Source organism: Heterocephalus glaber, unplaced genomic scaffold (genome assembly GCF_053883595.1).
Source record: "Heterocephalus glaber isolate CG9 unplaced genomic scaffold, H.glaber_assembly_v1.0 deba00001608, whole genome shotgun sequence".
In the NCBI taxonomy this organism is placed as follows: domain Eukaryota; kingdom Metazoa; phylum Chordata; class Mammalia; order Rodentia; family Bathyergidae; genus Heterocephalus; species Heterocephalus glaber.
The window spans coordinates 10,798,276-10,809,900 of NW_028258379.1; the positions used below are offsets into that span (position 1 = coordinate 10,798,276).

The 11,625-nt window shown below is 51.1% G+C and overlaps 1 protein-coding gene across 5 annotated transcripts in view; it reads left to right on the forward strand.

The window, feature by feature from the left end:
- Smoc1 (SPARC related modular calcium binding 1) overlaps positions 1-11,352 on the forward strand; it is a 148,202-nt gene extending 136,850 nt beyond the window's left edge. For 4 of the 5 annotated variants that reach the window (XM_004837310.4, XM_004837312.4, XM_087195325.1 and 1 more), the window contains exons 11-13: positions 6,326-6,570; positions 10,397-10,450; positions 10,981-11,352. In XM_004837310.4, coding sequence (XP_004837367.1) covers positions 6,326-6,570; positions 10,397-10,450; positions 10,981-10,997 — 316 coding nt within the window. In that variant the 3' untranslated portion in view covers positions 10,998-11,352. The remainder of the gene's footprint in view (positions 1-6,325; positions 6,571-10,396; positions 10,451-10,980) is intronic. The other variant, XM_087195326.1, reaches the window with a different exon arrangement.
- Positions 11,353-11,625: the final 273 nt, after the last annotated feature.

An 11,625-nucleotide genomic window follows, 5' to 3' on the forward strand; every position in this document is an offset into this window, starting at 1 on the left:
GGGTCTGGTGATGAAAGCAGGATATCAGCTGAAGCCAGAAGGAAAGAGTCTCACATGGAGACAGTGGGAAGGAGGGACAGGGCTGTGTTGGGGCGGTACAATAAAGCAGGTGTCTTCTGTACCTGCCACCTCTTGGTGTGGCGATTTTGGCTTGGCGTCAACTCTCGTATTTCAACCCATCCCTGGCATAAGCTGTGTGCTGAGTTCGAGGGACATCTGAGGAAAAGGGCACCACAGTCCCTGGCCTGGAGGAGAGATACATAACCGTGGGGCTGATTGAAGTGTTTGTGATCATTCCCTGGGACTGCTGGGAGGAAGGTTTGTGAGGGCCGTCTTGACATAGAAGGTGACATTTGAACCACATCTTTGCTCACACATGGGCATAGGGACCACACAGATGGACTGGGGTAAGGAGATCCCAGGAGAAAGAGTTGTATAGGTAGGCAAGAGTAAATGGGGGCAGTGGGAGGAATCAGAAGAGGCGATATGGTCAGGTTCTGGAGGCAGGCTGTGCACAGGCAGGAGGTGAGGCTGCGGCACTGGGCAGAGCTGGGCACCCAGCCGGAGCCAGGTCTCACGAGTCGCGCCACAGGAGCGGATGGGCATTTTGAACAATCATCCTGGTAGTGCTAGGTGAGTGGGCCTGGGGGAGGTAAGCAGAGAGGCGGTCCTATGTTATAGCAGCTGTGTGTCTGAGGGTGAGGAGAGCGATGGGGAAGGGAGGGCTTACTGAGGCATTTACTGTGAAATCTATAGCATTTCAAGACTTGGTAGATGGGGGCATAGGAGAGAGGGAGGTGTCAGCTCTCTTTTCTGGCCTCCTAGCCAGATCCAGTGGTGAGGAGTAGTGTTGCCTAACCCTAAAAACAGACCAAGTAGAATGGGGTGTCTACGGAAATGTCTCTGGCTGGCTGAGTGAAGCTTGCTGGATGACTGAGCTACCCCCTTGGTATCCCTGCCAGGGCTCTAGAAGGCTGGACTCCTGCCCAGATTGGCCCTCCCGTGGCAGCCCAAGCCTGAATCAGTCTAGAAGATTTCCCGAGTCCCTTAGAGCAGGGGAACCCTCTCCCTACTCCACCCCGCCCCTGGCAAGGCCCACCTTGAGGGCAGTGAGAGGGGCTGTGGGAGCCCCTTGGCCCTTCACAAGTGGGGAGTTCAGGAGAGGCTGCCTGCGCTGTGGCTCCGTCCTCCCGCACAGTGCCCTTGGCCTTGATGGCTTTGCAAGGAAGAGGCTGGAATGTGGCTGACTTGGCATTTCCCAGCTCCACTGGCACAGCTGGTGGGGCCTGGACCCAACTTCAGGTGGGGCTCAATTGGTCTGCTTGGCTTGGCTCATGCCTCGGAGCGTCCCGCTTTACCTTCTCTAAAACTGCTTCGGATAGCAGAACAGCCCCCGCCCCCCCCCCCCCCCGCCCCCGATCTTGGCCAAAGCAGGTCGTGGCAAACAGGGCCGGCTCTCCAGCTGTGCACTGCAGCCAAGGCCTGGCAGGGCTGAAGTTGCAGAAACAAAACTGAAAGTGCTGCAAGTGAAGTACTCCCCCATTCCCGCCCCCAAATTGGGAGAAGGCTCAGCAGGGCTGTTCAGGGAGGGACCTGGCTCAAGTGGGTTCCCCAACCCTGGAGGAGAGAGTCACTAAAACAGCTCAGAGGCAGGGCAGACACCAGTGTTGCCTGGAACAACAATCTTCCAAAATCTGGAATTTGGTGTCGTTCGGGTATATTCTACACTGTATCCGAGGAGACGTGGGCATGTGACCTACCCGATGAGCCCTTTCAGTAGAACTTCACCTATGGAGGGGTCACAGTGTAGACTAGAAAATGCAGTTACAGTGATCTTAGGGAGCCATTGCATCCTCTCATTTGGGACCCCAGCCCTAACCTGGCGAATAGCTCCTGAGCCCCAGAGGGTGTTCCTATGTGCATGTGTGAGCGTGAGGTTGGGAGTCTGATGCCGGTGTCAGCCCACAGTAGCAAGTATGAGCTTCGGGTGTTTTACAAGGATATGTCCAACAACTTGAAAAAGCTAAAGGAGTTGATGGAGTATGGCTTTGAGGTTAAGGTGTAAGTGGGCAGCAGTCTGTGATGGAAAGAATTCTAGCAAAAATGGCTCAAGAAACTCCTTCAAAATCTGGAGAGGACCTTCCATATCCAGCACGCCTCAAAGAAGAATCTCAGAATCTGTTCAGTTAACAAAGGCCTTGAGAGACATAACTCTCATAAAGCTTTAGGCAGTGCTGAGGGAGCCGAGGTCTCTGTCTTCTATAACTTCTTCAAGCGGGAAGGGGCTGGAAGGGGGTGTGGACCCTATCTGTTAGGGATTATGCGCTCTCCAACTACCTTGGGGTATTGTGGCTCGCTAGCTAGTCTGAGAGAAGAAAAACCTGTCAGAAAATAATGTGAAAAGAGTTAGTGACCATTGAGCTGTCTGTTTGATGGGAGAAAGAAACTTTACTATTGGCCCAAATGTGAGGACCCTGGTGGTTTCCATTTTCCTGTAGAGAGGAATGTGTGTTAGAGGGGTTTGTCTGATAGACTGTCAAGCCTGAGAATCATGGTCTTAGCAAGATCCTGTTTACTTATTGTGTCCACACGTGCTCACTACTGGCTTGGCTATTCCAGGACTCCTGATAGATCTCAATCCTAGCAGGTGCTTAGGTAAACCAAGGCTGTTAACCTTGTTTGTGACCGAAGGCTGTTGCCAAGTTGGAAACTTGATTTACAGAGGTTGTTTTTGGTACCGGGGATCGAACTTGGGACCTGGCGCTTTCGAGGCAGGTGGCAGAACCACTGAGCTAAATCCCCCTAGCCTGATTTACAGAGTTTTAAATAAGATACCTTCAGCAGTTTTTAAAAAATAAATTGTTTTATTAAAATTATGGAAACTATCCCAAATCCTTCTCAGGAACTTTTGTCTTACTCCCCCATCTTCCAGAAGCATCAGGCTTCAATATTCTGGAACTGTGGCTGAGATTTACATCCTTCTTGATGGCACATTCTTTATCTGAGCCCGTGGACTTTGGGTGGGCATTAGGGAGTCCATTAATCCCCTAAAATCTGCAGACTCCTGTGTGTTTTTCTAGAGACAGAACTATCGCTGTGTTTAGGTTCTCAGATGGGCCATGATCACCCAGGTACCTAAAGGTAAGAAATTCTAGGTAGAAAGGCATTTGGAGTTTGACCTATTACTCAAGTATGACCCCAGCACTACTAAAATCACAGTTAGAGCTGGGGCTCTGTTACTAGGGAATGGGGGCTTCTGGAGGCCTAAGGGGTTGGGAATCCGAGCTTACACTAGCTGGGAAGAAAGGGTAAGGAGACAGGACCCTCTGGCCCCACAAGACAGGCTGTGGGTGTGGCTTAGAGATGGAGGAAGCGTGCCCACACATCTCACCTGCAGTCTAGTTAGTGGCCCAGCAGGACTGGGTGTTTGGGCCAGCAGTGGGATTTCAAGGCTGTTCTGCACTGTGAGGTCGATGGGCAAGAAGAGAGCAAGGATGTGGTTCTGAGAAGAGAGGTGGGAAGAAAGGGCCAGTCCGAGTCCAGGGAGGAAAAGGGAGCAGGGACCAGGTGATGATCACTCTTTGTCATGGAAGGAAACTCCTAGGGGCTGCTGGTTAGGAAGAAGTGCTTCTTGCTGCAAAATCACCCCAAGAAAGGTGGGCATGGGGGGAGCTCCATCAATGGAGTTGCTGAAAACTGACCGCCAGAGCCCAGGGAACACGGTTGGAGGGAGCAAGCCTTTGCTGGCAGGGCCTCTGGGTCAGATGACCTCATCCCTTCCCCTTTCAGTGACTGAGGCTTTATTATTCCAGCCTCTAGGCAGACATTACGCTATGCCCAGCCTAAAGGTTAAAGGAAGAGCTGCCTTTGCCTTGGGGCTCCCATGGCTCTCTGGAAGGGGGACAGAGGGGGAAGGTCCCTGACTGCCTCCTGCAACTGCCAGAGAGCCCCTGCCTGGAGTCCCCCCTCAGGCTCCTTCTGACTCCTCCGAGGCTGAGTTCTCCCTGGTGTCAGGGACAGCTGACACAGGTAGGGTGCTCCCCTTCCTGCCCTCTGAGCATCCTCACAGAATTTCCTGCTTGTCCACTTGGAGTTCCCTCCAGGGGTAGTCTTGAGACTGAATGCTGCAGGTAAACAGAGGAAGAAGAAAAACCCTAAAATATTGACAGCGATAGAATCTGAACTCTTTAGGGAATAGCTTCACACCTTTCAAAGACATCCAGCACCTGGTCTCCATGACAGATTCCCCAAGAGCCTGAGGTGAGGGCAGCTCTGTGTGGCTCCCTCACACCTTTCCCCAGGTACTCCCCGAGGTAAACTTGTCAGGGTGAAGTCCCACTGGCTAACTACTAATTGTGCCCTCTTGGAATCAGCCCACCACGCCTAGGGAGACCTGCCCAAGACCAAAATCCACCTAATTAGGAATGGGCATCTAGCAGGGTTGGCTGGCTTTTCTGTTTTTTCAATGACACTGCTTTTTCTTTGAACATTGAAGTCACTTGGGAGGTATGAAGTGGGGAGGAAATTCACTGGCATGTCCACAGGAGAAAGATCAGAAATGGTCCTCTCCCTTCTGGAAAACTCAACAACGCCCCCAAAAGAGAGGGCGGCATCAGCAAGTGCCTTGTACATTCTTCTTATCAGGTACAGCTTCCAAATATGCTTCACAGGGCTTGGTCTCCTGGCCTAGGATCCCTGCTTAACAGTCTCTCGCCATCACATACTCTGTCCCAGTGCCCCACATACTAAGTCTTTGAATGCAGGGCTCTCACAGCTTCACCCTCCTTCCCCTTTCAGGCCTTGCCCACATTCACTCAGTGCCAAGGCCTGGGACCAGGAGCCAGGGTCTCACATGTCTCTGTTCTTCTGGCCAGAGACTCCAGCCACATCCTCTGGAATAGACTCATCTATTTAAAAATTGTAATTATTAGTTGTCACCCTGACTTCCTCTTTTGAGAAAAGACAGAGGCATAGATAGATAGATAGATGGATAGATAGACAGACAGATCATTGCATGCAGTTATACAAATAGACCCTGGCCTTGCAACTTCATAGTCATCAGAGATATATGGGTTTGTGCTAGATGTGGTCACTGCTGTGCCTCTGGACAGCACGGTATGTTCCTGGTCACTCTAGGCCAGTGTCTCTGGTTACCATGTGGTCTCCTGGGCCCACCTTGGATCTCCTGACTGAAACCTTGGGTTGGAGAGACTCACTCCAGCAAGCCTGTTACAGAATCTTTATCTGTACCAATTGCCCTCTTCTCTCAATTCTTGCTGTACTTTGTACCCAGCAGCAGTGGACTATGGGAACATCCCACTTCCCATTGAATTGTCATGCCTGTGTTCGCAGTTTTGGCTCTGCCTCACTGAGGCAGCAAGCAGCTTAATGTGAGGGTTACACTGCCTTCTTTAGAGACCTTTCCAGGACCTGGCCTGGCGCTGGGTGTGTGGTGCATGCTCAGAGCATGGGTTCCCCTGGTTAAGTCTATCTGTAAATAAATCTATGTGAGAAGAGCATCTTGTCTGAAAGTGAGGTCTAGGTCAGGAGAAGGACAATTTGGATTCAAGCTGTGGTTTATTCAGGTGGATTAAATCCAGCCAATTTGTCTTGAACACCCATCTTGTACAAGAAAAGTCCTATAGTACAAGGTGAGGCAGGTTCATGTAATAAAGATCACCTACCTGGGGACCTCTGAGCAAAGTAACCTGTTTAATTTTGAGACTCGAGTTGGAGAGGATGACCGATACTGCCATAGGCTGAGCAGCTCTGGGAAGTCTTTGGCTTGGAGGAGGTTTTGCTACCTGATTGCTAGCAGCATGAGTACTGCCTCAGTATGTTTTCTGTTGCTATAACAAAATCCTTGAAACTGGGTTCTTTATAAAGAAAGGATATGTATTTTGGCTCATGATTGCGGAAGTCCAAGAGCATGGTGCCATTAACTTCTGGGCTTTGGGTGAGGGCCTCATTCAGCTTCAACACATGATGAAAAGTATGAGGGAAACAGGCACATGCAAAGAGAGAAGGGGCTGGGGCAGGGAGCAGATGTTTTATCAGAACCCACTCTCAGGAACTAATCAGTTCCTATAAGAACTAATCTAGTTTCTTGTGAAAGGCATTAATCCCTCTAAAAGTCCTGTCTCCACCTCCCAGTACAGCTCCATTGGCATCCAGTTTCAACTGGATTTTGGTGGGGATAAAGCACATTCCAACCATAGCAAGCACCTTGGCATCTGCCACTTGGGAGAGAGTCACAGTAGGGCTGACGGCTCCTGCAAGACCCTGAGTGGTGTTCTCTGGGGTGGGGGTGTTTGCCCTGGTGCAGGTTCTCAGAGCCAGACCCCAGCCACACTCTGGAGGAGCGTGTGGTGCACTGGTACTTCAGCCAGCTGGACAGCAACAGCAGCAATGACATCAACAAGCGGGAGATGAAGCCCTTCAAGCGCTATGTGAAAAAGAAAGCCAAGCCCAAGAAATGCGCCCGACGTTTCACTGACTATTGTGACCTGAACAAGGACAAGGTCATCTCACTGCCTGAGCTGAAGGGCTGCCTGGGTGTCAGCAAGGAAGGTGAGTGCTCTCCCCTGTGCTCCTGCCCCACTGAGGCACAGGGACCAGGAGCTGTCCCAGGAAATGTGATCCCAGGTCCTTGGTCCTCAACAGCTAGCCCTGGGTGTGTGTGCTCCGCTTTGTGCTAGATGCCTGCTGCCGTGATGGACACGACTGAGAAGGCCCCTGTCCTTACACAGTCCACTGAGGAGACAGATACTAAATAAGCATCCACATATGTTGTGACAAGTGCTATGAGAATGTACAATATTTGCTAGGGTAGGTAGCAGTAACAAGTAGGAAGGCCTATACTCGGGGCTCAACACAGAGGAAGATATTTGTGTTGCCCATGGAACAGTGAAGTGTGGCTTCAGGTTGTGGCAGAAGGAGACGGGGTGAGCAGCAGGAATAGGGATTGCTCTAGGCCGAGAGTGAGTCTGCCGTCTTTATCATGTGACCCCCAAGGTCACCAAGGAGTCATCCCTATCCCCAGTCAACCGGGTGAAGTTAACAGAGAGCGGCACACGTGAGCTAGTTTCATGGGACAGTCCCAGAAGTGACACGTGCATTCCCTCTCACCTGCCACTGGCTGGAACTCAGTCACTAGACCGTATCAGCAGTAGGGAGTCATGACAAGAGGCAGGATGAGGTTGAAGAACCTTTTAATCCAGCTGCAAGGCTTTATAAGGGCCGGCCAAAGTTGTTCGAGGGGTTCAGTTAAAGAAATGAGAGGATCAGTTTTGCTTTAGAAAATTATTCTGGTTGTAGTGTGGGAAATGGGTTGGAAAGGCACAAGGCAGAGTCACCCGAGAGCAGACATGGTATAGTCCAGGCAGGAAGCGACAGAGGGACAGGTTATGAAAATAAGGATGATGAGGGGAAGCGGATGGGTTGGTGATTGAGTAAGCCATAGGACAAAGGTTGGGGTGCAACATTCACTGAGCTAGGCAACACGGGAGGAAGACGGACAAGCACAAGGGCACGGGAGAGAAAATGAGTGTGGTTTGGACAGGTCAGGCTAGAAGCACCTGCGGGCTGAGAGGGGCTGTAGAGCAGGGGGCTCTGGGCTGAAGATGCCAGTTAGGCTGATGCTGATGTGACTGAAATGGAAGCTTTGGAAGAGCTGAGATCACTTAGGAGAGTTAGTGTAAGAGGACAGAAGGGCTTGTCCTTGGTCCTTGGTTGTCAGTGCAAACCCACCCATGGGAGGTGCAGTTGGATGGGTCACCGTGGGAGCCCAGTCTTAGCAGCTACCCCTCCAAATATAGCTGGGCTCTGCTCCGGCTCTCGGGTTAACTGGTGAGTGATCCTGGCGGAGTGGCCTGTCTAATGCGGATGCCTCCCTGGTTTCCCCAGTACTCTGAGTCTCCAGCACACAGTGCAGCATCATGGTTCCAACCCCACCTCTGCCACAGACTGGCTCCGTCACAAAGGCATTACTCAGCCAATCTGTGTTTAGCTTCTTCATCTGTGAAGTGGGAGTGATGGTAATGTCTTCCTCACATGGCTGTTGTGCTGATTAAATGAGACAATGAGTGAGAGAATTCATCATAGTGATACCATATGAGTGATATCATTTAACATTGTCTCATATTTATCAATGAGACAATGAAAGGACCCAGTCAAAGCTCAATAATGCTACTTTTCATAAGATTATTGCCTCTCTCAACAGCACTTATCATACTGTATTGCAATTTACTTTCCTGATTCCCCCTTGAATCCCTGGATGCTATCTACTCAACTCTTAACGTCTAGTACGTGGCACCTAGCTGCAGTTCATGAAATCCTTGTCAAAGGAATGAATGAGCAAGTGAATAAATGGATGAGGGGGCCCCTCCATGTAGCAACATCATGGCCAGACACACTTGGAATCTGTGCTCACTTCACAGGGCAGAGGCTTAGTATTGGAAAGAGGTGGGGCTGCAGAGGCCCTGAAATTAGGGGGACCTGGCTCTTATTCTAGCGCTGTAATCTTTGACAAGTTACCTGAATTCTCTGATCCTCAGTTTCCGCATCTGCAAAATGAAAATAATAGTATCCAGCTCATAGATCTGTTGTGAGAGTCTGACAAGATGATGCAGCCCAGTACCTAGCGCTAGTGAGCACCCAGAAGAAATTACTAGCAGTAAAATAACCCACCCATGGGCAGCCTTCCTCTGTCTCTCTGCTTCGGGGGCACAGCAGAAAAACCACTTGGGTCCACGGCATGCAGCTACTCCAGGGAGGGGAGCCCATGTGTGGGTCATCTGGTGTCACATGGTGCCCTCTGGTGGGCCTAGAGGGGCTTGCATGCTAGGTGGGGGCCAAGGCGGGTAGGAGGAAGATGAGGAGCTTGGGGATGAGGATAGCTTTGCACCTGATGAGCCAACATTTTGGAAATTCCGTATGAACACAGCTGTTTTTACCAGTGAGACCTCTCAATAGAGAGGGGAATTTCTGCCCAGCCCAAAAAGCCAGACATCTCCCGAGCTGGGGTCTCTCTCTGTCTTACTGGCCTTTCCGAGCTTATAATGCACCTTCATCAGGGTTACTGCCACCATCCGGTGAGGCAAGTGGGGTGGGGACTAGCACCTCTGAGTTTCAGAAATGCCAACTTTTGCTTTCAGTTGAGATGCCATCTGTCCCTAGGCTCAGCCTTCTTCTCCCCCTGCTCTCTCTTGAGGGTCCAGAGTGTGGTGCCAGAGGCAGGGAGCTGGGTCTGAATTTGCTCTGCCATTCTGGGGAGGCTACTCAAAGTATTTCATAGCCTCGGCTTCATCATAAGATGGGGATCATTGTATCACTGTCCTGTGGGGCTGCCCTGAGGATCCAGCAACATCCCTCTTTCCTGCTCTCGGCTGCCCATTTGTTTCCTGAGTCTCAGCTTGGTGGGAAGGACTGCTGTTGGCCTCCTCTCCTGATGTGGAGCTCTTTCTGTTTCCCCCTGAGAGGAGCAGCTGTGGGTGGAGCAGAGGAAGGATGGGATCTGAGGATGGGCAGCCTGGTGCTGGCCCTTCTTGACTGCCTGCTTTGGGTCTGTCCCTCGGTTGGAGTTCATGTTCTCATCTGCAAAATTGGATGTATCAACATCTACCCTGTGTCCACCACATGTTCTGTCTCTCTCTAGCCCTAAAGAGTATGGGGGATGTTAGCTGTGAAGTCACATGGTCCATGGCTGGGTTTGGATTCCACAGCACTGTGCCTTCTCATAGCCCCTTCTCTTCCATGAATTCACTTGATCCTCAGGGTAATCCTGTGAGAGAGGCTGAAGGGAAGCCGCGCAGCTGTGGCCCTAACCCCCATCCTCTGGAGCGACCCAGAGAGGCTCATGGAGCTGTCCCAGCTCGAATATAGTGCTCCCCAGTCCAGCCCTCCTTTAGGGGACCAGGGCCTGTGGGAGCCATCACGGCCAGTCTTCAGAAGTGCCTGACCCCCTGGGGGAGGGGCGAGCCTTGAGCCTCCTGTTAGTCACTCAGCTACTCTGAGCCTGTGCTTTCTTGTCTGTGAAGGCCGAGATTCCTCCTTCCTCTGATATTCCATTATTCAGAGAGCCAAGACCAAGAGGTTAAGCAAATGCTCATCAGCACCAAAGCCCTTCTTAGCTAACAGCTGTGGGGATTTGAAAGCGCTATCCCAGCAGGGACCTGGTTGCATGGAAAAGGGGTTTTATTTAAAGGGGCCAGCCGCTGGCAAAGGGTTCTCCCAGACAGAAGGAGGCCACAGACACCCACAAAGCAGGAAACATGGCTGCACGACTTCTGGCTCCTGCCCAAGTCCCTCCTTCATTCTGGGGGCTAGAAAGGGTGGGGACCCAGGTATAGGAGAAGCTCTACCTATTCCCCGGGTCACGTGTTCCTGTTTGTTGCAGGTGGTAGCCTTGGCAGCTTCCCCCAGGGAAAACGAGCAGGCACAAACCCATTCAGTAAGTTACTTTCTTTTTGGGCTCCTCTCTTTCCCCTGTGAACCCCCAGTGAAGTTTTGGCAGTGCATCATGGGTGAAGCAATTGTCCATGTTACTTACGGAGCCCGTTTTCAATGTTTTGCTGAGGGCACAAGAAAAAAATGGAATCGGTACTAAGAGGACTCTGCTATCGCTGCCTGTCAAGGAACATGTGCCATTTCCTCCCCATCCCAGGTCGAAAGGCTGGTGTCTGGGGGTAGAGTGACTTGTGCAGAGTGCTTCTCACCCTGTGCTCGCTGGGCAAAGCCTAGGTCTCTGGAGGGCCAAACTGATTCCAGGGACACCGAGCTGCTCAGCATGGCAAAGGATGGGCTGGTAAAGTGTGCTTATCTGCAAGTCTAGGCAAATTGCCCACCCAGCCCATATCTAAGAGCAGGATGAAAAGGCTGCTCTTTGAGGGGAACTGATTTATGTAGCTGGATTTCTCATACACCCAACTCTTCTTCTTAGTCATACCTTTCTTCCTTTTTTACTCTCCTTCCTCCTCTCAGTAGGACGTCTCGTCTAAGGAGCAGAAAATCCTTGGAAAGTCCAAGGAGACAGGATGGACCATCAGACACCCAGCCTTCCGTGCTGCCCATGGCCCAGCCACATCCCATGTAACATAAGTGGTGCCCACCGTGTTTGCACTTTTAATAACTCTCCTTTGTGTGTTTTGTTTCTGGTTTCCTTTGTAAACACCAATATCTAATACCACAGCGGGAAAAGGAAAAGGAAGAAAGACTGTTTGTTTTCTCTCATATTGTAAGTTTTTGGATCTGCTACTGACAACTTTTAGGATATTTGGGGGGAGGGGTATTGGTGGGATTGAGAAGAAAGAGATTTATATACTGTATATAAATATATATGTAAATTGTATAGTTCTTTTGTACAGGCGTTGGCATTACTGTTTGTTCTCTCCCCTCCCTCTCCCTGGTGTGGGTTGTGGGCACTCTGGACTCACGGTCCAGCCTTCTAGAAGCTGGTACTCCGTCCTCAGCCTAGCTGGACTCCACTTGGAGGCTGACCTCTGTGTGGGTACCAATGGGAACCCTGTGACTGCATTGCAGACCCCACTGGCTCTCTTTCGGTGGAGGAGTGCACTGCCCCAGGCCACTGGCTGTCACAGGTAGTAAGTCACTTGGGGCCGTGGCCTT